Below are 27,395 nucleotides of genomic sequence, written 5' to 3'. Positions count from 1 at the left end.
GTGTCTGCGTGTACGAGGTTAGCTTCTGGTGCTATGCACATCGAAGACAAAGAATTGCTGCTCTGTTTTTGTGCCACATGAGTATGCATAAGGGCATAGCTTGCACTCAGAGCAGGAGTGTTCTCTGCACAGTTATCTAGCTCTGTGCCCACTGTATACGCAATATCCAAGGTTCAGCACGTGCTAGTTCAGTGCACAGCTGGGCTGTGAATTCACTCTACATTGTAGAAAATGCACACCCCATGTATTGCAATATAATAAATGTAGTAAGCTTGAGGAATGGAATTTAAGTGGTAGAATTAATCACTGTATGAACCGATGGCTTCAGATATTAATAATAGAAGTGCACAAACAGAACCCTTCTTCAGATATATTATCTCCACCAGCATTGTTGTGATGGCAGCATTCAAATTGAAATATAGGTGATACACATCTTGTAACACTAGCCATCTTTAGAAAGAAAGGGACGTTTCACAGAATGTAAACTGTACATTTCTTCCGAAACAGCCAACGGACTTTTGTCTGATACTTCCTGAAAAACAATTCTTTTAATTATTTAAACCTTGTGAACAACACAGAAACTTATTTTTCGATTATTTTATACACTGCATATGCTATAACTCCTCTAAAAACCTTCATCCACACAATGCATTTATGAGCAAAGCATATGCAGTACTTCTAATAAAACACCTCAGTAATTTACATCACAAGCTTAAATGGTTATGATATATATACACATATATTTTTTAAATATCTAATTATAATTTTGTCAAGTCATCAAAATCTGTACTGCAAGACCTATCTGTGGTTATGTATACTGCACACAAGAGTCCACAATGTTGAAGGATAGAGGTGACAGTCATTTCACTGAAAATTGTCACATCTCTGAGTTTGCATATTGAAAACGAAACTCCCGTTTGTGTGTTTTGGCTTATTAAATGTTACATATCTTATGCAACTGTTTCTATTTCTGTAAGTCAAACTAAAAAAAAAACTTTCAAGAGTCCTACTGTTAACATGTAATTTAATTAAAAAAAAGAAGAAAACTTAGAATTGCGTGCTATGTGTGCAGCTGTATGAGAGGCACGTTAAGTCAAAAAGCGGACCGTTTTTGGAGATTGCACATAATTACAAAGGATTTCTGAAATTAGGCTTGTAATGCTGTTTACATGTGGCTATAAAAAGAAAACAAACTGCAGTTTTAGACCAGACTTGGATTTTGCTGGAGTTGCTGTAAATCACAAACTGGTGGACCAGCAGACTTCCTGACTCCTGTGTGATTACTGTACACAGGACGCACCACACATCTACTTTAGCATACCTTCATTTTCAACCTCTTTTCTTCTAAAATTAAAACCTTTCTTCTCGACAAGCTTTAAATATGATATTTTAAATTCATCTCATCGTTTTACAGTTCTCCCCCTACTGTTCCTGCCTGCGTAGTTTGCCTCGTGTTTTAATTAAAGCAAAGAGGTGAAGTGTAAGATATACTTTTTGTGTTAGTTTTATGGAATACCAGGAACTCTAATTAAAGAACGTTGGTAGAACAGGAACATGAGCATTTTATCCTGCCATGGACTTCCATGAGGCACTGTTTTTTTGTACAGAAATGGCTTTGATGCTGTATCTTCTTACCTTTTTAGTCCCAGCAGAAATGTTTCATAAACACTGAACGGGAAACATCCTTCTGATTTAAAATTTAAATTGCTCTCTCCTGCCATTTCACATTCCATACGTGCCCAATTTCATTCTCATTCTTCAGGCGCAGAGATATTGAATTTCTTTAAATGTCTTTGTTGCGTTTAAACAGCTACAATAGCTTTATTTTATGTGTCATGTATAATCTGATGAAATAACAATACGAGCATGACTTTATTTTTAATTCTTCTTTTATAATGAAGTATTTGAATGAGGCCCCGGTCTTCTTCATCGAATAGTATATTGCCTTGAAATTGTACATACAAGCAATCCCAATGTAGCAGTGGAACTACGGAGTCTTAAGCATGCCATGACTGTAGTTGTGTTGTTGTTAGTATAATCTGACTGGAATCTCCATTTGATTTCAAGCCACTGTGTTAGTGATGTCATTTGGACTTTTCTGCAGAAAAACCTGAATCTGCTGAATTATTTTTTTCCTGTAAAGTGGTGTTGGGTGAAGTGTAGTAAATCCTTGAGTTTGTGAGATAAATCAGTCTGTGTCTATCTGTTGTACCTTGTTGTGTATTGATTTGAAGCAGCTTTGCAAGTTTGAATAAAATAATTGACTGTCTGACGTACTCCTTGCAAATTGCACGGTGGATATCTTTGAAAGCTTTTATTTAGGGACGAGTGGTTTTGAGACAAAGAGAGAAAAGGCTTCAGTAAGTAAAGCTAAAATAAAAACGTCCCAAGGCTTAATACGTTTTCTCCTACGTTTGTCAGTGGGTAGAGAAGATGACTGGTAAGACATTACATTTCGTAGGTGTACTTTGTTTGTCAGAACTACGTCTTTGTATTAAAAAATATTAAGTCATTTTGCAGGTTTTAGCCTCATCAGGCTTGACATCTTAGGTTGCAGTCATTCCTGCCTGTTCCATTACTTTTTTAGCTTATTTTCCTTCACTAACTCTGTTTCTAGCAATGCTGTTCTCTAATTTATTAAAGCACTTAGGGCTGTTCTATAAACCCATATTCATTTAACAATGATATCAGTCTCTTGAACTCTCATTCATCCTGTCCAGTTGTAATTACAATTCTGAGTGACACCGTGTACATGCGTATTTCTGCACACTCCGTAGAAGTGCCTTTACATAGTTTGATCACAAATTGAACATGTCTTCATGCGTTTTCAGAGACCCTGTAAATTCTATTAAAATATGTTTAAGCATACACTTAATTAAATATCACTCTCTTTGTATCTGTTTTTAATGCAGGTGTTTTGGCCGCATCTCTGCTGATGTTGTAGATAAGTACCCAGGCTTGAGAAATTGAAAAGGCAGCGATATCGAGAGAAATCATTGCACTGTTGCACACACACAGCAACGTGATATTTTGCACTTGGGCTGCAGCATTAAAGCACAAGGCTAATACAGCAGAGGCCAGTAAGTGTTTGTGTTTGAAATAAGATCACTTCCTAGCACCCTGTACCTTGTGCATGCGTTTTGTTGGGTGATTCAGGTGTTGTTGTTTTTTTTTACTTCAAGGTACAAAAAGTCCTTTGGGTATTTGCTCTGTTTTTTTTCTTTAAAATCTCCGTTATTTATTTCCTTTTCAGAGCAAACTCAACCCCTCTGAAAGCTTCATGCTAATGGGAATGATTTGTCTCTTAAGCTTGCAGTGCCTTCTTCCTGTGATTATCCTGCTTAATGTGTTTACGGTAACTCCGGCATCTGTGGCTGTTCACCTTTCAGCGTTACAACATCTGTAGCCCAAAGTGGTACACGCACCGATTGAATGTAAATAGAACAGAAAGGGATATGCAAGAACATCAAAGGCTGACTGCCGCTGCCGTTCCACCTGAAAATGTCAACAGAAATTTATTGAAGCCTCAGATGATGAGGGAGAAGTGGGTTCTCGTTCTAAACTGGTAACTTTGCTCTGCTTTAAGTCAACAAAGGCTAAGCTGCAGAGCAGGTCTCTTCACTGAAAGAAAATGCTCAAACCTGAAGAGCAGGAGAAGACGGGAAAGCAGTATATCAGTGGGTTAAGCTGAAGCATATTTGTTTTTCAGACTAGTACAGTTTTTAACAGACAACTCTTGCTAATCACTCCCAGTGCAGTGTAGCATGTAATTACTCCACCGAAGGCTTGCTTTTCACAGCTTAACACTAGGTGGTTTGACTTCTGCTTCCTTGTCTTTCAGTGCCTCTCTAAGGTTTTGCAGACACGAAAGTTAAGCTTCTTCTCAATATTTTGAAAACAGTCAGCTAAGAAAACACGGGGGGAGGGGGTGCGTGGAAGTGAGATTCCTCTACGACTTAGTGGGCTCGTATGTGTGCAGCTTTGAAATAAATGCCACACTGGAATCAAATACAGTGCCATTGGCTCAGAGCAGGAACAAATGAGCACTTTGGGAGCTTTCACCGTTGCAAAGCAAATAACATTTCTTCGCATTCTGAAATGAAAAGCACAAAAGAGTAGATGTTCTATTTCTTCTCCCTTAAAGAAAGTGTGTAACAAGCGTATTTGTTTAAGTAGATGTACAGAATGCATTTAAATTTAATTAAATTTACATGGTTTATTTGGCATGTGTGCGGATATATCCCAACACTCCCCCTCCCCACGCAAACGCTTTTTTCTCCCCTTTTGATTAAACGCAAGAGACTGCCAGTCTGCTGGGTGATTTTTATTTTTTTGGGGGGGGTCTGAATGCTGATAAGAAGAAACAATGCAAATTCATCCTGAAAGGGCGACTCGGAGAGAACAGGTAGAAGCCAGGGTGGGAGAAATCCCATAATTACTATTAGTTCAATTTCATGGCCTCCCTGTGATCCACCCCTTTGACAGGAGCCTTTGTCTTACTCGACTCGTCGAGCTGAGCTCCCTGTCCAGCCAGAGGGACAGGGCTCAGCCGCTAGCTGCGACCCCACTGCAGGTGCCTGCCAGGGCTGAGCTCGCTCTGCAGTCACCGAGCGAGTGGTGTTGTACTTTCCTATTCCGGCCTGTCGCAATTCGTGTTACATTTGGGGCTGGGGGGGGAAAATAACCATAATGCCTCTCCTGCAAATCTCTGCAAGGACTACACATTTCTCGGCCTACATTTGCTGCCGGGCCAGCCAGCTCGGTTCTGCAGTGTTGAGAGATGTGGGGCTCCAGTGTAGCCTAGTTACTCGGGCGACCTTTCGATCAGTAAATAAACGGGAAAGGATGTTGCTCGCCTTTTTTTTTTCCCTGGCTATGTCTTTATATTAGAATGACGGCTGCTGCAACCTCAACAAGTAAAGAGGCCCTTGACTTTTTTTTTTTTACATTTTATTTTCTTAGTTCTCATAGCCAACAGAAGAGCAGACTTCAAAGTCAGTCTAGAGCCAGTAGGCTGGGGACACTAATCCTCCTATGAACCTCTCTAAATCATCTGTGCCCCTGACAGCTGTTGTAGGCACTTACAATATCATTTCAACCAAATGTGCTATCATCCACATGGCATCCTGCCCATACCTTAAAAATATAACAAGGGCTAGTTGGTCTATAATGCAGTAACACTTTTTAGTAACACTATTGTGCCACAACCTGGGTAAGATTGGCTCATGGATAAATAAGTTGATAAAGATGCAGTAATAAGGGAGATGGCACAAACTGTGTTTATGGACATTGGTCCCTCTTCATCAAGACAAAATGTTGTTTTCGTTTTTTTTCCCCATAACGCTTTTTCTTCTTAAAAATATTAGGGGCACAACGGAATCACATATTTGTGCAAGCAATCCAAAACATTTTTTTAATGTATTCTACACAAATTAGCTAAGGTCCTGGAGGGCAAAGTGACAAGAGGTTACTTATAAACTATGTGTTTAATTAATTGAAAAATGCTCAAATTGCTTTTACAGTTGTTATGTAAAAAAAAAAAAGAAGAAAAGGATCCATGTTGCCAGTACTCAACCATAATTAGAACCCCGGGGAATTAAATATTTAGCATTAGTAATGTTACAGCACTTAGGACACAAATTTCTATTTTAGTAATGAAAGCAATACAGGGGAAGTGCAAATGGCTGTAACGACAGCTGTGACAAGAGCAACAGCCTGGGATATTTCAATAAGACACCTCATTGGAGAGCCAGTCCTGCCACATTACTCATTTGTAAGAGATATGCAAGTTTAATTCCCAGCGGTAACACATTACGCAAAGTATTTGGATCTCTAATTGGATGAAGAACTACTGCTCCTGCGAATACCCCTTTGCAACTGGGTGGAAAAAAAAACACTTAGCTACTTTCCCCCACCCACCACCCCCCTGCCCAACTCCCCACCCCCCACCCCCACACACCCCTAAAACACTCTGACACGGGCTCAAGTTTTTGTCAGCTCTAAACTGTCGTCGTGAAGCCCAGAAAAAGAAAAAAAAAAAACAAGGGAGAAAAGAGCTCTTGTTTATTTAAAGTTTAATTACATTTTGAGTGTAATTGCTTTCAGTGATACAGCGTGGAAAGTCGGATATTGGGATTTAATGAACTATACCAGTGGATGGCAGAGGACCCAGAGGGATTCATTGCCCAAATTAACTGGAGAGAAGTATTTGGTTTGGACACAGTATGATGGCTGAACTATGCTTAATGCCTAGTTACCGAGATGTCTCACAGTTTCCTTCTCATTCTGAACGGGCCATGTACAGACATCAGCAGCTGACTGCTGCAACTGCTGTACTTGTCAAACAGTATTAAGTTACCTGCTAATAAGAAATAATAAAGGTTATTTAGACTAAAAGGCTTTGATCTCGGCACACAGTAGGATTTAGATGCATAAGGGAGGGGGGGAGTATGTTTTGAATGCAGTAATTAGAATTTTGTGCAACTGGAAGAAAGCGTAGAAAAGATTAATTCTGACTGTGAAGGTTTAACAAGGCGTTGTTAAAGACAAGAGTGCATCAATAACAAACAAGACAAACAAGACTGGTGTGAACGGAGTACACGTTCCGGTTTATTTTTTGGGTTTGGTATTATTTTTCAAATATTAGATAACGTTAAATATTGACAGCTGTGGTAGTGAGATTCAAACTGTGAAAAACATTCCCTGCATATATATTGTGTTATAGTTACACAGAGTTATATAAACACTCATTTTAATACATTTATATTGCCTCTGGCTCTCCAGAAGAGAGGTGTGTCAGCCTTTCTGACATATTGTGAAACATTGTATTAACTGTTCATAGGTAAAAAACAGCCTGAAAATGTAGTAATCTTGAAAATGTAATCTTAGCTGTAGTACTCGTTTCCATTCGTATAACTCCCTAAAACAGGTGTCTGTTCACTTGTATTGTTTATTTCACATTTATTTGATCTTTGTTCTCCTGCTGACACTCAGAGATATTCTAATTGGTAAGAACTAGGCCTGGAGGACAATATAGGCGATTAGAGCCCCAGTTTGCAGAATGTGGGTTTGGTAGTCCCCCCTTCCAGTGACATTTAATCCACACTGCTCATTTTATATTGCTGTCCTTCCATCTCGGTTCCCCCTTCATTCCCCCCTCAGTGTTGCAGCTCTGCCTCCCTGGCTTCTGATACAGTACATCCAGGAAAATGCAGGTCTGTGGGAATTGTGCACACATGTTGCTCTATGTTGCAGTCTTCCCTTAGCACTTTAAGAGAATGGACAGTTGCACAAAGGCCTATATACAATACTAAGTGAAGCAGGGATCTGTATTGTACTGTGCTCCACAGCTTAATGGCATCTTGTAAATGTGACATTTCTGAGGTGTGCCATACCAGGAGGAAAAAGAAAGCTGAAAGCCTAAACGAATATTCTGTTTTCAATTTTTCGGTCATGCTAAAGAAGAAAAAGAACTAAATGCATTGAGCTAAATATTTAAATATCTGCTTAGAATGCATTCCATTTTCAAGTGTGAAATCTACCTTTCAGACTGCACGGATTACTGCAAATTAAAACTCTCCATTGCATGTATCCACAGTGTACTCAGTATAAAAGTGGAGAATAATGTAAAAAAATGCATATAAAACTGTAAAATTACTGTCCTTTTAGAGAAATCGGCGTCGTACACTAGAGGCAAATATGCTAATTGGGATTCTCAAAGTAGCTCAAACCTCAGGTTATTTCATTTTCCACAATAGCTTGGATTTTGCTGAGATGACAGGGCGTGCAAGAGAACTCAGGTTTTATGAGCATGTAATGGAAGCTTTTTGAGAGAAAAGAAGCCCTTTATGCCTTGAAGAGAGTGGAACTGCTTTATAGAAAAGAAAGTGCTCTCCTTCTTGCAGTGTTTGCGTGATACAGTGTTGATCACAAAACATGAAGATAGGTAGTTGGCGGAGCAAATCGTATTTCTTTTGCAATTTACACAGAAACAGTTGTGTGTATAACAAACAGGGATTCTTTTGAAAGCCTCTTTATCTAAACAACTGTCAGTCTGCAGTTTCAGTTGTCATAGCTGTGTGTGTGTTTTCCTGAATTACCCGAGATATTTGTTTTGTGTTTATCAGTCATCAGCCCATCACAAAGGCTATTCGGAACAACTTCAGGCAGGTCATCAGACTAGCTCCAAACCGTGTCAGTAGTGCCTCTATCAGCTCTTCATCCCCACGGTGTGAAACTGCTGGCCTTGTTTCTTTTTACTTAGCCTGTAAATTTTCCAAGCCGTATGCAAACGGAGGAGAGGGGAAGAGAGTGAAAGTCTGACCTTGCGGGCCTGAGCCGAGATTGCAAACCTATACTGACTGATAATTCCCAGCCCCTGGTGTTTCCAGTTACTCTGCTAAATAACATGTAGCCAGCCTGCTTTGAAGTCTTGTATATGTAAGTTAATTAGACAACATTTAATTTGGCCTAACATTTGTGTCAGTTTTGCGAAGGCGAGGCTCTGTAATTAGGCAGCACGGATCAGGTTTCTGTCAGACTTAGAAGTAACCTCTCACTCTCATGTAATGCCAAATTCTACAGTGCAGTGTTACACTAAGTGCGTTGAATTTCCTACTGTCTTTACGCATGAATTGTAACAAAGCCTGCCCTGCGCTATATCGCTGACAGTAAAATGAATCATTCACACAAATGTGAAGGCAGCTGAGTTGCCCGTAGTTAAGAGAGGGAAAGAAAATGCCTGTCACCGAGTACAGTAATTTAATTTGAATAAGCTATAGAAATGTGCTGCTTTGTGCATGCAGGAGTTGGCTAGTGCAATTTACGGCAAATATTTGACACTGAAATTTAACAGCAAAGACATCTGTTTTTTAACACGAGGGTCCAGACACACACACACGCGCAATTACAAGCCTGTTCACACCCATTTAATCAAATGTGATCGATTTTCTTTTTGGGGGCAGCAGGGCACACTGTCGCAGTCAATAAAGGCAACATCGGGTTCGACAGCGCCCCAAGAAAGGCAAGGAGAGGCCTTGCAGCTCATCTCACTTGGGTTTTAGCCTCTGATCGACGTGAGGCCCCTCCAGCAGGCCTTCTCTCGAAAGATGTTGTGCGATAAAGGTCACACAAGCGCAGCAAATGGCGTTTGCGCCTCTGCTCCCTGGCGGAGACCAAAACTCGTCGGGCTGCCGTTGTTTGATCTTCTGGACTGTAACTGGAGTTTGAAAAAAGGAAATGGGAAAAACGGAGTTAAAACAAGAGGTCGGAAAATCCTTAGTGTGGGACTGGGTGTTTGGTCTTCACACTGTGTTTTCTTTTGTCCCCGTGTTTCTGGACAAGGGATGCAGTTTGCCATGGCTGGTGAGGAGGAGGAGGAGGAGGAGGAAGGGGGGAGGGAGACACACCGGTACCCGTACCTGTCCGTAACACCTGGACCCTTGTCGTTGCCATGCAGGGCGAGCCACGCGTGATCCTGAGGCCACCCTCCCACGGTAACCTCACCAGGGGCCAGGGATGCGATCCGGAGGCTTTCATCAGCCTTGATTTCCCAGACGAGGACGGAGAGCTCCCGGCTCTGTGGGACCCTGGGTCTCCGGACCCAGCAGGCCAAAGCGGAGGAGAAAAGCAGGAAGGAGATGAAAAAGATGACAGAAGCAGCTGCATTCCAGAAGTAGTGATCACACAGGCAGATGAGGTGGGTGATAGACAATACCTGATGTAAAATTCCCTCTCATCTCTCCTGATTTGTATTCAGAGATTTCATCTGATATATGCTACACTTGTACTCACACTGCATAGTTCTTTCTAATGAACCCTTTTGTTTTCTCAACTTGCATGTAGCTCTTTCTTCCTAAAATATTTGCTGGCTTTGTTCTCCCTCTAAAAGATGTCTCTGATCACTTTAAAGTCAAAGCTTTCCTGCCAGGATGTTTTTTTCCTAATCTCTCCTAATTCTGGATCATCATATTTATTTCTTCAAATTTTAATGGAATGTTTTTTTCCTGTCGGTATGCTGCATACCAAAGTATGCTGTACCCCTTCATGTGCTTTATTCATCAAAAGCTGAAGGAATAATGACATTTCTGAATATTAGATATGAAGTAGATATTTCTGTATTATTAATCATATAATAAAGAGCAGAATATGGTCAGGGCCCTTTTTAATCCAAATCTTTAGAAAAAAAAACAATTCACTATTCATGTGTACAGCGCATGTGAAGATATTGAGTTGTGCCTGTGGTTGAGGAATTGGAATAAAAAGGGCATTTTTTATCCCCAACAAAGTATTTGATGATACAAAAAGAACTGGAGGTGGATCATTTCATTTTACAGTATTGAGACAGAAACTCTATACTGTATGTTTCTTCTTTTCAGGTGTTGTGTCAATGCATTTGAAACTTACACTAAACACTTAAAAGCTGAAATAATCTTTCAGAGAAATACTCAGAACCAAACAGACTTTTTTTACTTTAACTACCACTTAAGAGGAATGAAATGTATGCATGCCTGAATCCCTCACTGTGGGATGGATTTAAACATGCATATAACTGAGTGTGTGTCATTGTATTTATTTGGGAATTGTTTGACAAAACTGGTTAACATGACGTCTGCAGCACAAACTAATACAAAGAGGCCTTTTATATCGCTAAAGCACATATTGCATGTTGTTCAGGTGTTACATTGGAAGTGATATTACAGCCCTCCAGGGTTCTTACTGTGAAAGGGTCTTTGATATCTTTAAAAGTGATCCAAGTTAAGTAAATAAAGAATAAAAGCTTGCCTTTTAGTGCTGGTAAATTTTACACATATTGGAATTATGATGATAAGTTTGACAAACAATATGGTCTGTTCATGAACGCTTATGCACCTGAAAAGGGAAAACAGCGGGAGTTTTGCATCTTCAAATGCAGCATGAAATGGCTGTTTCTGTCTGCTGGCACTGGACCTCTGAGTACGAGACCAAGCACCTGAATATAAATGAAGAGATTCTGAAAGGCATGGTGGATTTTTTTTGCTTTGCTTTTCCGAGCAGGAATTAAAGCTATCTGATCGGCGCGTATTAGAAATACGAGCTACGAGTGAGTAAACTTTGCAGGCTGCAGCTTACAGCAGCTCCTTGCTCTGGTCCCATCCGTTGCAAAGGCGATGATACTAGTTGAGCACAGTGATTGATGGGGGGCAGACACCACTGGCAGGAATGAGCTGTGCTTTGAAGTTTTCTAAAGGGAAGTAAATTGATATATCAGTTTAAGCCCGGGACCCTATTAAAGCAGCTTCTGCCAGGTTAATGCAATAGCCTCTGCTTTACCTCTTCATTCGGGATGGCCCTAGTTCTTAACTTGCACACAGTGGTCTCATTTTATTTCTTTATTGGTAATGTTCCTCTCAATCAGTAAATCTGATGGAAAGTAAATCACGGTAGCAACGACTGCAGTATCGGTCTTCATGAGTGATTTAGGGCTTGTGTGAAAACATTTGCCACCAGACATAGATTCTTGTGGTATTAAGTGAGGATTTTGGGTTTAAATCATAGGGGCTCGTTCAATCTCCAAGTAAACTCCAGACTATTCCCAGGGCCCTGCAGTGAGCTGCTTTCAGAGCACTGAGAAGAAATATGTACAGGGATGTGTTTCACGAGATTATGTTGCCTTTTTTTGTTATTTTCCCTACTCAACAAGCTGCGCAATTTCACAAGCATTTCAGCATATTTATCGGCATATTTCATTCATGTGATTTCAATAAGGAGAAACTGCGTTTTTTTTTTCCCCACTATTCCCAAAGACATAATAGTCCTTGTAGTCAGCTGATGTTTCTCCAGCTCCAGGGGCACTGTGCTGGGGCTTTTCAGCACCCCGGCTGTGAGCTCCAACAGGAGCTGGGGTCAGGCTGCCTCATGGTGTGGGAGACCTGGATCAGGCCCAGGCAGACGCGCTGCTCACCTGTCTCCTATGGGCTCCTGGATCCACAATTCTGAGAGACATTTCTCAAGCAGCAAAGTGTGACTTTGTTTCTGCTAGGCCGATGCAAGTTGACGTTTTCTCTTTTTCTCTCTCTCTTTGATATTTTTTTTTGAACTGAAGGAATTCACTCCAGGCACCACTACTTAAAATACATGAAATATGTGTAATGAGGTAAAAATGGCTATGAAAACAATCCCTTAGCAACAGACCACACAACAAGACATGTGCTTGCAGGGACGTATATAACCTATGCAGATTCTCTGATTTTGTTTATCATCTTTGATACGATTTTACAACACCTTCCCTCAAAGAATGTTTCAGAAAGTTCCTTTGAAGTTTCTTTTACTGAACCATTAATATTCTAAAACTGGCTGCATCTTCATAATACTGTTTGCTTTGTTGGAGATGCTACTTGACATTCATATTTTAACATCTCAAGCAGGCCTGGTGTAAATGACAAAATAGTGCTTATTGCATGTAAATATGAAATGGAAAAGACAGAAAAGTCACTAAAACTAATGGAAACTTAGAGTTATATGCTTGTTAAATTTTAATGCATTATATCTGAACCATCTAAAGCCATAGATTACAAGATTTGCGCCAGTCTTTAGATCTAGGTCAGCTAAGGGAAAGGCAGGGGCATCTTTTTAATGTTCCACCTTCACACTCGCTTTCCTGTTATCCAGTGTGTGAAATTCTTGATCCCCCTTCGTGTGTAAACAAGAGAATAAGGTGTTCTCAGCTCCACGCTAATTCCATAAAAAAATGATGAAGGCTTCGAGATCGTATTGCACAGCCTGAATGGGGCACTTTTGCCTGATTGGAAATGTGTTAAAACCAAATCCGCACAACAGTGTTTTGTATTTCATTCTAAAACTTCTGAAACCTCTTTAACTGCTCTGTGTTGTGTAAAAACAGGGGAGGAATAGTCTTAACTGATCTACTAGTGGGGAAAAAAAAACAGTTCAAGTGTTGTTTCCAGAAATAAATCTCATTCAAGATAGAATCAGACTTTCCAGATCCAATCTCTACTGGTCTACCAGTGTTTGCAAACAAACACAGGCTGATGTTTTGCTCTAGGACGAGCATTGACTCTGTAGATGGATGTGCTTTATGAAAAGTGTCCGGAGCCCAACATGTTCTCTGGTCAGGCCTGGTGAACTGGTCGGCATCCATTAATTGGTCTACACAGGGAGTGTGTGGACTGTCATCTGTTTTTTTTTTATCTACAAAGGTAGGCCTGGAATTTCTATAGTTTGTATTGTTTGGGATTTTTCTTCGTGCGAACAGGCGAGAGCTCCTCCGAAACCGTGTCCTTCTCACACTGCTGCCCCGGCCTTCTGGTGCGAAGCCATTGTTTCGCCTGCCTTTGTCTTTGTCTCAGCGCCTCTCGAGAAAAGGATTTCTTTTGAACAAACACTAGTTTTAAATGGAAGGACCGATTTCCCTTGCTAATGTAACATCACATGATCCGCTGAGGATCAGGCGGGAAGCGAAATCAACACTTTCACCGATTAAAACTTTGTACTCTTTACTTCGGTGTCAGAACGGCATCTGGGTGTCCTCCACTTGGCTATGGCTTTTTCCGGAGCGCAGATTTTGTCTGCAACTTTATCTTCAGTAGCGATCGTCCAAAAATGAGACTTTTTAAAGATGATGTGACTTCCCTCGGCTGTGAGATATGTCCTATAGGTTGGCTTCCTCTTTTTTTCTGAGTACAAAAGGGATTCAATTTACAGTAACCACAAACATCGATTGAGAAACCACACTTAATTTTGAGCTGGAGATGCTCCAATTTATGGATCCAGACTAGCAGCTCATTACATCTCTCCGGTATTTGAGTTTGTGTTGTTACAGCACCTGGGCGATAATTTAGATTTATTGCTCCATCTGATGGTGATTATGAAAATTTAGGACATTGTTGTTGTTTTTTTTTTTTGTCTTGTTGTGCAATAAAGCCGCCTCCACCCCTGGCATGCTCTGTGGCGACTGTGGAGCAGCGGTGTGGTGTGGATACTGTACAGATGTGCCGAAAACTGTTTTTTTTTGGGATGTTCCCATGCCCCACCCTGCCCCCGCCCTGGGCTAGTCACACACGCACCACACAGAATTCAGCGAAGCTCACGCATGCAAAAACTCGCGGGTCCCCAGCTTTATGTGTGCTCTGACCTGCAAAACCTTACTAAACACCCTTCTATCGTTCAGGGCTGTACGTTTAAAATTCATATGCATTTCACTAAGGGTGCGTAAAGGAATGCATAAGCAGAATGCAGCTCTGATGGGAAGATCCAATGTTCAGTGAAGCCTTTCGCATATATATAGAATTTTGAATATCTAAACCATTATTTAGCATCCAAATCAGTTCTGCTTGTCTGGCTGATGGACAATTTCTGCGTGACCCTAGCCTCTTTGCATGTGACCTATACTGTCTAGATGCTTGCATATTATTTAAATGTTCACTTTGTTGTTCTTTTTTATTCTTTTTTTTTTTTACTGCTTTGGCAAGCGTTAAAATATATATGATTATATAAATATACGGAACATATACATGTGTGTGTTTGTAAAATTGAAAAACGCAACCTGACTGATGTCTGGCTCCTTTAACTGAAAATTACCTGAGGAATTATTTTCTGCTACTGTAGATTTACAATCGGTGTTCTCCCATCAGTATCCCAGACATTTTACTCCATTGTTTTATAAACAACTTCACTCCTAAGCAGCCTTCTAATCTTCTGTTGTTTGTCTATTTACTTGCTTGCAATTGTCATAAATGTATTGGATTTTCTGGGACATATTCCTTTTAAGCATAACAATGCTCACATTTCCCCTTACTTCATTTTAACTAACAGTGTTAGACTTGGTTCCCTTTTGGTTGTCGTTAGTATCAATTTAATTTTTACTAATATTCTGACAGACACACTCGGAACCATATTTTTTTCTTTTTCATAGGTTTCGGTAGCTTCTTTCTATGAGCTGATGGTCGCACATTTTGATACTAAATGTGAGGGGTACCCCAACATGGGATGGGAGCAACAAATACCTGGTTGTTGAACAGGGTTCACATTACCCCAATATTTATAGTATTTGCTGTACTGCAAATAAAATATATCAAATTGCATCCACTTGTCTTCTGTACATCAATGACAGAATCCGAGGCCACAAAGGGCAGTGCTGTCTTTTAAAGCAAAAAAAAAAGGAATTGGGTTCACTGCACAGTAAGTGTAACTGTATGCAGTAAGTATACCGTGCCGGCACTTTATTTTTTATTCAGTTTGTTTATTAATGTGCAAATGAGCCAGGGCCTCTTCCTACCCTGTACAGTGTATGCACAGAAGCACGGGTGTTTAAGGTGAGGATTTACAAATCAGTCTGCAGGGATTTAAGCCATAAAAACTCCACTGGGGATCCTATATGAGAATTTAATTCTCTGGCAAGTATGTCTGTGATAGACTCCATTACTCGTCTTGGAATGTACATGTTTACTGATCTGTACCCATTTTCAAATAAGTTTGTGGAGTACCTTTACCTGCTCATAGGAAGTGTATTCAAAAGAAATTGGGTTTATAGATGGGGAATTCTAAAGATACTGATATCATGCATAAAGTTATTTGACTCACAGAGGCATCCAAATAAGCAAATCTAAGGATGAAGATACCTAGGAACTAATATGAATGCAAATAGGATTAGAAGCCTGCATTAGTGCCCGATATGCAATTTACAGTGCTTAGTGTTTGGCTGGGTTTAGAGTATGTGGGAGAATGCACCTTACTGGAAAGTGGCAGATATTTATCCAGTGTGAAAACATTCCAGGATACCGGTATTTTTAATCCAACTCCCTGCAGATTTTTATCAGTATTAACATCGTGGAGTTTTCTGGATCGTTAAGTCTGATATTTCGTACCGTATAGCAAACGTTGGAAATACCTTTTGCCAGCTTGGCTGTTTACATTGCAGGTGCTGGGTGGGGTGGTGTGTGCTTTAGTTATTGCAACACATCTCTTAATTTAATATGATATTACTTACTGTTTGTCCCCTGTAACATTCCCCACCCTACGCGGTCAGGACACATAGAAGACACAGCGCAGATTTAACAACGTTGTTGGTTTTCAAAACAATACAAATTAAGGGTTTCAAAATGGCTTGAACTGCCGTGTGAACAATTAAAAGGTCTGAATTAAATTAATTAGGTTAATAAATTTAGCTTATTAAACAATAAAACAAAGGTTGCTTAGTTCTAAAATGAATCTGCTGGCAAGTGAAAAGGCCCATTTAAAGAAATATTTTCAGAACATGTTTGTATCCTGACTGTTGAGTCAAAAGCTGTTTTACTTTTTTTGTTGGGGGGAAAAAAATGTTTGTGCAGCTTCCTGACTGCTGTTTCTCCATTTGCAGTCAAACAAAAAGGTCATCTCTTTTTTTTTCCTCTTTAAGTTATGGGCACCTTCTTTAATGGCTTTTATTAAGCCACTTGAATTGGCTCCGGGTCTGGCTTCTCTCAATTTGTGAAAGTAAGAAAGCTCTGCTAAGTTGTAAATTAGGATCCCTTCATTAAACCCTTTTTTTTTTGCCTGTGGTCATAATTTATTTCATTTCACAGTGGTCATTTTGTTCCCCCCCCCCCCCTTTGGAGGCCAAGTTTTTTCCTTGAGGGGGAAAAGAAACCCAAACTATTCAAAACTCGAACAGGAACAAGAATGTCATAAGTACCATTCCTGAAAGCGCAGAGACCATGTGACATCAGGAGTGACATACTCTTCTTCATGAAGTGCTTAATCAGGCTGGAGCTTGTCTGATTTGCTCAGATGTCAGCTTCCAAGTCGGACTGCCCTGTTTTTCTTAAAACTGCTACACCATGTGTGTTTCCAAATGTGAGTATTAGAAACGTACTGTAGGATGTATGCCTTCCACACCTTTGACTACCCTTCAGTAACTCTGGGGTATTTTGCAGCCTGTTTTTTTATTTTTTTATTCAGTGTATTCCCCAAACTGTCCATATCTCTACTAATTTGTCTCTGAGAAATATTTTGTGGGCTGCATTTCGTCTTTTTATATAGTGCATTGCTCTTTTGTGCGGTGGGGGTCTGGGGCTCTGGAATGTCTTAGTCACAGAGTTCAATAGATCTCCAGCAACAGAGTGACTGCAGTGCTTCTGTAGCTGAATTACGTTTTGAAGTATGTCCTTTATTATTATATTGAACGAGATGCTGACCCTACTGATCATGTAACACATAACATTCTGGGAGAAATCTGACACTGCTCAAGGGTTAAAACACTCCTGACAGCTGAAACTGTGCTTTCTCAGAGGCACGGACGAGAAGACTGCAAATTATTAGGTGCTTGTCAAGGACTTCAATAGAGCAAATTGTTAGATAAATGTATTTAAATGGATAATTACTCATTCCACCGTCATTTTCTACATTATGTTACACAAAGGACGCAAAGTGTGAATAGATTACTAGTATAATAATAATATAAAAAAAGAATGAATGTGTGTCCAAAAATTTAGTGGAAAATTGTAATACTGGGTATTATAAGATTTGCTGACATTGAAATATCTTTATTCTTTTTTTTCCCATTTCCAGCAGTACTGAAAGAACATCTTGTTGCCCTTCAGCATGTAAAATAGGCTTTAAATAAGATTTTTTTTTCCTTGTAGGATGACTGCATTTGGAGTTCCATTTGGGGCACAGTTTTTAAGTCATTTAAATGTTATTCCAGAGAAATAAGAAATTGTCTCATCAGTGAGGAAGCATCCCACTTGAAAAGATCTGGGAGGAGGAGACACCAGGAATTAATGGTATTTGGACTCTTCTCCTAGTGTTTGGTTTCCAATGTGGATTTCTACTGCAAAGCAAACATTGCATCTCATTTAAGCTCTTCTTTGTAAACGCTTTCCAAAGAAGGCAAACAAAAGCCCCCTGAAAGTATAATGAGTTAATTAACACAGTGTGGAAGACAATCAAAGCTGAGCTCAATAGAGTTTGTAACACTTAAGATTTCAGGTGAGACTCTGAGCTCATGGGAGCACAACTCTGTACGAATTAGTAATGAATAACACATGACCTACAAAACATGAAATAATAATAAACCCCGCTGGTGTTAGTCCTGTATAATTGGTAAATTAAAAGAACAATAAGACATTTTTTCAATATATGTAATTTAAGGGCAGGTATAAAAAACAGGTTGGAAAACAAAAGCACTTTTTTCTTTATTTTTTCCAATAAGATGACTCAACAGTGAGACAACAAAGAGTTGTCCTATTACTTCATATTCCAAGAGGCCAGCTGTTCCTAAATGCCCCTTTCAATTAAGAATTTGAAAGCTTACACTTATGAGTGATTTAAAGATGTTTTCTCGTTCTTTTACGAGTTCATTGAAGCTTAAAAGGACTAAGAATGGCCGCTACAATAAAATTTCAGAACATATTTCAAGAAATGGGAATTTTCAGAGAACATCATAAAGAGCAGGCCTTATTTCTTTCCATAAATGAATTGGTTCTCTTGGCTGTGGAGGACAACTGTGAAATACTGCAAACTGGAACCTTTGTACTCTGTCCTAATTGGTGTCACCTGTTGGTCAGTCTGACTTTGATACACAGACCCAGCAACAACGTCATCGGAAAGGAAGTCTTTAGAAGACTCCGTACTGGTCAGTTCTTTTATGATTATCACAACATCTGTGAGTACAATGGCCTGGTTTAATCTGGGACTGCTGGTTTATGTTAAAACCTAAAAATAGTGTTTGTCTTCAGAAGCTATGCTATGGGCAGCCAGGAAGTGCTTTGATTTCTCTTTCCTTACCAAGTTTATTAGAATATTAGAGGGGGATTTATAAAAGCTGTGTGAATCTGGCGTCCAGGTGGAAGTTCTCTCATACTGTACAGTGAGGAAATAAAATACAATCTCAGATTTTTGTTTCTAGAATTTACAACTGCTACCATATTGAAAACCGCAAGTTCTCAGTGTAGTCTTTAAAAATGTTTTAAGTGCACGTGAAAACCAGGTTTACAGTTCCAAAAACACAAATGGATTCTGTTGTAAGGTGGTTGCACATTAAGATACCTTCCCCAAGTTCCCTTCTCACTTCAAACCTCAGATCAGAGTTTTTGCTAACATGGATTCACAAGGTCAAGAAGGCTGATGTGTGTATCTGTCAGGCACTGCAGGCCTACAGAGCCTGACGGCTGTCTATGAAAATAATAGCCTGCAGCAAATTAGTCAAGTCTAATCACATACCAGGACATCCAGCTAATAAAAAATGATGAAATGTCATCTTATGATCCAACTTTTCCTAGTCAGTGCAGTGCAACTCTCCTACAGTTATGAAGGAATGACTTTTCTGTAGAGATGCTGTAACTACAGCATGTAAAATGGTTTCAGCACTGAACTCCCATTTTAAATTGTGTTCTTTTTTCCCTAGTATTATCCCAGGCACAAATTGCCTAATCGAATAATGGTTTTATGCCTATTATTTTTTTTTTGATGTCACGGCAGTTTTGATTGCATGACTGTAGTCCTAGCTGGCAGCCAGTTTGGTATCCTATGCATTCTGTAGTTCTACAGGCTAATTAAAGGATAAGTGAAGCCACTGAACTAAACAGCAGACAAATCAGTGCTGTGAAAGAAGTTTGGATCCCTTCGCATAATTAGAAGCACGGCAATGCTGTCGTGTTTTCAGATAGAGCTGGTGCTGTTTATAAAGAAATGTATCATTAAATTCATAGTGTCTTTAGCTCAGGAAGCATGGGGCTCTGTTGTCTATTACAGTTTAAATGAGCACATGCACACTGTTCTGTGTAGTATACAGCATGAGCATATGTAGCATGCGTGTGTATGTACTGTGTGTGTATTTATTCACCTATACATGCCATTGATATGTGGCCAGATGTGGTTTGTGGGTCTGGAGCAACCTACACAGCCATGTTGTCAAAGTCAATACCCTGGCTTCTTTCAAGAAATGGATGGCTGATTATCCGCAGATCAATTAGCTGGTAGTTGGGCCAGACGGCCTGCTCTAATTTGTGGCCTTTCTTGTGCTCTCATGGTACTCAGACATTCTTCAGCTGATGCATCCCAATGCGAACTGTTCTTCTTCTTATTTCTGGAACCGATTCCAGCGGCAGCACGTCCAGACACACACTGGATGGTGCAATCAGCTGCGCTGTCCAATTTGTATTTTAATATACAAATTTTTTTTTATCCATTTTTTTAATTTTGGATTTTAAAGCGATATGAAGTGCTTACTCTGAGAGGTCAGATTTAAAAAAAAAAACAACGACAGATATTTGCCAATAATAAAAAAAAAAGCAGTGTACAAATAAATTTGTGCTTTTTGCAATTGTCTGATTCTTTTATTCAGTTTTCACCTGTATACGGCACAGTTCCTTACCATATACAAAAGAACAAATGTAATTTGAACCCTTATGTACCCTTATGGTGTACAAACAATGTATTTGGAGATTGTACAGTTCTGGCTTTCATGATTTCCATCTCTAAATACATGGGTTTATTTTTAAGTACGCAAGGTTAATTGCGAGACAAGGAAGCAGCCTGGAAAGAGGATATGTTACCCGTTTATGTGTTTTTCTCATAAGGCTCTGCTTACCGAGCACACACTGAATAACTTTCATGTACACTTGGACTTTTCCCCTTGTGGGTAATTTATCAGCTCCTTTGAGATGAGAGCTACGTTAACTGTCTCGCGTTTAAAACATTGTATTTCCTCTTCGCCTTTTCCAGGCGAGCCCATGATTAGTGACTATTAAAGATCTAAAAGGCGCTGTGGAAGTTTCCTGCTGCTCAGGGTGTTGCGCTGTGTTATCTTTGGAATAATTTTAGTGTCCCGCTGGTGTGATATAACAAGTTATTATGTCATGGAGCTTATTAGTATGCCTGTGGGATGCATCAGCATGCATTGACATTATACAGAATTTCCCAATAAATCATTTTGTGTCATTTTTATTTTTGAAACTGGAAGTAAAGAGTGATAAGGTTTCATTTTCCAACTGAAACACAGTTTGTATCTTTCCGTTCCAAAAACAACAGGCAGCTTTACAATTATAGCATCAATTTATTATTATTGCTGACAATGTTGTTGTTGCTTTAGATATATGACTGTCCACTTAGTGTATGACTATATACATCTTTTGTACATAGACACATTTATTATTATGGTATTTTTTTATTATCGTGATACAATGTTCTGGTATCTTTGAGAATACAGGTGGATTCTGTTTAAATAATATTGTATGTTAAATAAATGAAGAAGATAGTCTAGATTATATCATGATGTATATGTATATGATTTCCCTCTGCCTTGCAGTTGGACCACCAACTTAGTATTTTTTAGTGGTGATGGATTTGTCTCATTCGAGGTTAAGATTTAACAGTGTAATTAGTCACATTAAAATATCTGAGCCAGTAATGCGTTTTAGACATTGTTTAGCTTTGTAAACTCTGTCTTTCTGGGCTCTTTTCATTGCATGAATATTAATGGTAAGGTCATATCTCCATAGCCATAGGCTGGCAGGCTGGTAGGACTTACGGCACAGATTACAGTTTAAAGTGCCAGATAGTTTTATTCAATCTGCAGCAGGACTTTGAACATTCGGGGATATCAGGGTTCTGGCACTTAATCAAAGAAAATAACTGGAAGATGATTCTGATAACTAAAGACTTCTACTAGCTTACAGAATATTGCATGTTTATTTATCAGCCTGCCTTTCAGGATATTAAAGCTACTTTTGTACTGTATTTCGTATAATTAGCTATAATTTCATTTTTTTCGATTTCATCATGATTTTTCAGATCCAGACTACCTGTTTTTGGACTGATAAGTAGCAAAAATAATTATCCCTAACCCAAAAGGTTTCCAGAACTTCCAGGATTTTTTTTTCTGCTGTAATGCATATTGCAGGGCTGCATCCAGACATTTTCAGAGAACATCAAGGTGATGAATATGAAATATGGTACAGCAACACAGCAAACTTCAAACAGAATTGTGCCTGTGTTATTCAATATGGAGGACACTCACTTCAAGGTCTTGTGACAATGATGGCATTAAAGCTTCGTTTCTTTGTCAGCTCTGTGTAAACTAGGAAACTAGGCTCTAGGTTTTATTTTTCCCTTTAAAAAAACAAAAAATAACAACACATGCCTAACCCCAGAGCCATTTACCTAAAAGTGTCACTATTGTACATCATACTGATTACTAGGACACGTTATTTGAATAGTGTCTTCTGTTTTATTATTGCTTTCTGGTTTCACTATGTGATAAAATAAGTGAAACAAGTACAGCACAGACTAATTTTTGGAACTGACGAGTCTCTTAAACCTATTTTACACTTTGTACTGTTGTTACTTCTAATTTAGGGTGCTACTGTATACATTGTAGCAGAACAAAGCCTAAATCTAACAAAGTGCAAATCATTGTAGTTTGGACCTACTAATACCCACAGTATTAATCTCCAGAGAGTGAACCACAAAGACAAACCACAGGAAAGCATGCTCGCTGAAATACTTGCCTTATGAATGCCCTCTCAGACACCACTGAGAATGTGCTGTGCTGTGGTGATGGTAAGGACTTCAGACTCCTTATTTTGTATTTATTTTATTTTTTGGCTTTGTTTGTTTAAGCTTGTTTCTGTATTCTTTCACAAGAGAAATCATGTTTTGTATGACTGGCCTTCATGAAGATGGAAAGATGTAACATTTAGCTTGTTCTCATGTGATTATGAGCTGTTGTTTTCCTTGCCTTCTTTAATGGCATATTAACCATATCTAATTGCTGCATGGCTAGAAACTGAAGAATGTGACTACAGCAAAGCTTCTGAAGACAAATATAGTAGAATAACACCAACTGTGCTAGCGACAGTGAAAAAAGCTGGAACAACTATCTTGTTTTTTTGTAGCACGGATAAATTATAAATAAATAAAAGGAATAAATAAACTAGTTGTTCATGAATGTTGTCTCTTAGAACTTAAAGAGTTTCAGAAAGTTAAAAGATGCCTTTTTCTGCTGAATCCTGATTTGATGTTGCAATATTTCCTTTTGAGATGAACCTGGTGGGAAATTTTATTACTTTAGAAGAAGAATGTGGCAGTGACAGCCTTCACTACTGATTTGAAAAGCACATTCGGCGGCTTATGTATGCAACGCGTTTTCTTAAAAAAATCTACTTTTCTTCATGTGCCCTTTCAAGCATCTTGTTAAACACGAAAGGAGCAGCAGCTTCTGAAAAACTTTCAAGAAATTATTATAAATGTGCATGCCAGATACAAGAATGTCTACATGAATTTGGTGTGCAGCTTTAAACAGTGCAGTTAAGGTGCTTTAAGGCTGACCTTGAATCCTCAGTTGTCAAAATCATGTTTGTAATTTTGCTTCCTGGCTGTCTAGGTATAGTAAAATCATGACATTGTTTATTCTCTTTGATTTGTCATGGATGTGTGTGAGTGTATTGACAAAAGATTTTCTTTTCTCTTCCCCCCCCCCCTCTCTCTCCTCACTGCCACTTGAGCAACTTTAGTATTTTATATGCACAGCCTTTATTGATGTGAAGCTCTAATGATGTACTTTCTGTATCGTTACTAAGGGAGGCATTGATGAAATGTATTTTTAAGGGTCAAAGTCGCCCATTAAAATAATAACGCTGCCAGCCCCTTGTCATGCGTGTCACAATCCCTTTCTTTCCCTTTTTTTACATTGTTTTATGCCAGGAAGGGTGTCCATATGTGGTTTACTCCCTCTCAGTATTACAGATCAAAACTCATAAAGTGAATCAATTATATGCCACTCCCCATTAGCGAACAGCATGGAGACAGTTAATGGGAGCCATGGCAAAAGGAATATTTCCATGGCTTTCTTTTCCAGACAGACACGAGCAGAAAAAGCAGGGTCTTCTGGGAATTATTGGTAAAAAAAAAAAGAACAAAAGCACTATATGATTTTTTTTTTCCACGTCGCCAGTGCTGTACTTCAATGACTGCAACAGCTTGAGGTAAAGAATTTGCAAAACACACATCGAGGTTCTCCCGCGCTCCTCTGTGTGTGTGCACGTACGTGTGTGTGTGGGTTTTTTTAACAGTAAAGGTCTAGCGGTGCTGATAAAAAGGTAGCTGTGACATTTGCAATTTTCCATGCACCAGCCCACTCCATTTTCTTCCCTAGTGCCTCTTACATGGTAGAGTAAGCCTCTAGGATTGACAATAATTACAGCCCGCATAAAATGAAGAGGGTAATATGAACACAGCTTTGCTATAATTGCCTTTTCATTATTTGCTAACAGTGAGCTATTCAGTCATAAGAAAGAGATTGCACAGTAATTGGTTGACAATAGGAATCTGAAGCTCAATGCTGAAACTGTGGTAATTTTTGTGTTGCTGTGAAGGTTTTTTTTTGGGGGGGGGCTTTTTTATTAAAAATCTAAAGCATTAAACTGTAATTTAAAACTACAATTTCCAGCATGAATGAAAATCTTGGTATTAACATGAGCTTCCATTTAGAGTGGAACATCCTATTAGCAGTATTAGCACTAGTTGGTAACTTTCCATGTGGGCAGCTTCTGAACCAAATGGGATTTATACAGCTTTGTTTGTCTCTCTCATTCAGACACATTTTGACACCAAATTGGCATTACAGTAATTGCATTTGGATATCTTGTGTTCTGAAGCTCTGTGTTCTCGATCTAAACCAGTGCAGTGGAAGTGTTCGCCTGGACAGTCTCTCCTTGGCAAGATGAGCTGCAAGCAGTTAATTGTGTTTCAAATCAAACTGTGTGATCCATAAAAACAAAAAAACGCTGCAAACCCTGTTTTCGTTTTGTTCACTCCAAATCGAGCAACGCCTTTATTGGGAATGATCTGGGCTAACTTTAGTCCCTTGTTGGGGCTGCTTTCTCCCTGCTTTTGAAATGTCCCCTGAACATCTCTTCAATGGAGAACTGCTAAAAGCAAGAGTGTCTGATGATCGGAGTTGTATTAGAATCTGGCAAGAAATATCGCATCCTACTGTGCATAATTTAACCACTTCAGCTGAAGAACATGTGGAAAGACTGACTGGACGCATGAACAGGTAATGTAAAGAGGCAGAACTTCATTATTGAACGGGTAAATTGTCATGCATAAATGAAGCTTCTGTCTCATTTTAAGTTTTATATCCTAAAAGCTGTTTTCTCCTATGTCACTGAATGTTGGCATAACCTTTTGTTCTTCTGCAAAGTAATATTTTCTTAGATCTTAGATACACATCTCTCAAAATGTGTATAGACTATAAATATATAATCTCTGCTCTTGTTTGATGCAGCCACTATAAAACCTATACCGTTTTCAGAAGCAATCCATTTCAGCCACGGCATTAGAGGGTTTACATTGCTGTGGTTTGAAATTAAATGATAATTTACCTAAATAGGATTGTGAGGTTTTGGCTCAGATCACATAATGCAGGGACACAATATAATCTCAAGGACAATACAAATAGAAACCAAAGAGTCATGCCTGGTTACTTGGTGGTTGACATCACATTTGTCCTTTTTAAATCTGCCCAGGTAATAGGCTTGCAGTAGCCTTTCATATTTGCAGGGCAGTTTGATTGCCTCTTCTAAAGTGGGGAAAAAATAGGAGCTCAGAAAAGTCACTTGTATGGCAATTAGCTCTTTGCTCCCAAAACAAATGTCACCGCGTTACAGAATGCAAAGTGAAGCTAGCCTGGGAATTGGTCATGTTTTTTTTTCTATAGGGGCCTCGGGCTCTCTTGACAAGGGGAGACTGGAGTGAAATTCTGACAAAATGGGCATTTGCGCCGACTGAAGAAGCAGAATTTAAATTTCCCAGCTCCTGGATTTAGTACTCAAGCAAGCTTCTTGGCTTTATTTACAGTATGTACCCTCTTGCCGGTGTGGAGCCTTCTTAGCTGAATTCAGTGCCTTGCACCTCAGGTGGGAAGGTTAATAGGAACACTTCAATTTCTCTCTCTGCCTTCAAATGATGTTTTACCCATATTAACATGATTCCCTGTGTTCTTGAAGCTATCATGTAATACCGTTAATAAGCCTGTTGTGCTATACACATCCCTAGCAGCCTATCTACATTTTAGCTTGATTACTTTTACACTGATTATTAGATCTATATTACAGTCAGCCAGAGGCCCTTCTTTTGAGGTGTGATTTGGTGTCATAATTATCTAACACAACGGGGCTGCAATTCTTATTAGTAATTAACTGAACCAAACTGATTGGTATGGCTTCCTGTATTCGTCCCTTTTAATCTTTAAACATTTACTTTGTGCTTGAAGGATTTGTTTGTATATATCTTGTGTGTGATGAGCGCTTTTCAGTAATTAGTTCCTAGGGGACAGCACTTTCTAACAGTTAAAGAATAATTACAGCCCTATGAAATGTTAAACTGCCTGTGCTGTCTTTTGTTGAGGCTTAATTGCATGCAACAAGTAAGGCAGGCTTTTCATTTTGTTCCATGATAGCGATGGACGTAACTTTCATAGAAACAGATAGAAATTTTGTAGAGTTGTAAATAGTCTCTCATATGGTAATTTTGTAGGACACCAAAGCAATTTGAAAGCCAGTGCTCTTATTGAAACTGATGCTGCTGTTTTTTTTATCATGTTGAGTAGATGCGTTTTTGGTGGGTATTGAGGGAAAACTTGTGTGTGTGTGTGTGTGTGTTTAATGCACACTTCATATACTAGGCACAAAGGCAATAGGGTTTAGATAAAAAGAGATACTGTGCACTTGCCAGAAAATGTCTTTTTCTCTGTTGTCTTTGAATTTATCTGCATTTGCAGTGGTCATTGGGAATAATAAAAATCATTTTGTACATTTGAATTGTATTCTGCGTAGTACATGATATGCCAATAAAGGGCATAGAAAATTCATAGCGCAAATTAGCTAAGAAACAATTATTTTTCATTTAACTGACAGACCTTTGTTCTCTTTCTCACATCTGCTTATGAAATATTTAAATACAAAATGTGAGAACAATTGAGAAATTTAGCATAAGTCAAAAAATATGTTGAATTAATAGAGCCCATTATAGTTCTCTAGGCTATAATGTAATATAATAATTATTCAGAAGAAAAAAGAGAAATTAATATGTCAGAATAAAACAAATGGATGTGTTTTTTTTTTCAGATGTTGCTTAATAAATCCCCACATAGTGATTCCAGTATTACTATTTTCCTATTCTTGACTAAAACCGAGCACCATTTGTCCTTTGGATTATGACTGATCTCATGATTGGTGTTATTATAATAATGTACCTGCTTTACTGCATAATTATTCTCCTTTTGTATCTTAACTGTCTTTGCCAGGCTAAGGTTTTTCATTCGAATTGTAAACTCTATTCAACTTCATAGCTATTGAAATATTATGCTTTTTTGTGGCTTCATACAGACCAGATAAAATCCGACTTGCGTGACGTTT

General features: G+C 38.9%; 1 protein-coding gene across 4 annotated transcripts in view; it reads left to right on the top strand.

Annotated features, from left to right (window-relative positions):
• LOC107080046 (ankyrin repeat domain-containing protein SOWAHC) overlaps positions 1-27,395 on the top strand; it is a 103,531-nt gene that overhangs the window by 6,995 nt on the left and 69,141 nt on the right. For all 4 annotated transcript variants that reach the window (XM_069181199.1, XM_015368516.2, XM_069181198.1 and 1 more), the window contains exon 3: positions 9,458-9,697. In XM_069181199.1, the coding sequence (XP_069037300.1) occupies positions 9,458-9,697 (240 nt within the window). The remainder of the gene's footprint in view (positions 1-9,457; positions 9,698-27,395) is intronic.

Source organism: Lepisosteus oculatus, chromosome 20 (genome assembly GCF_040954835.1).
Source record: "Lepisosteus oculatus isolate fLepOcu1 chromosome 20, fLepOcu1.hap2, whole genome shotgun sequence".
Taxonomy (NCBI): Eukaryota; Metazoa; Chordata; class Actinopteri; order Semionotiformes; family Lepisosteidae; genus Lepisosteus; species Lepisosteus oculatus.
Note: the sequence above shows the minus strand (reverse complement) of the source record. Positions and strands in the feature narration are given on the sequence as shown.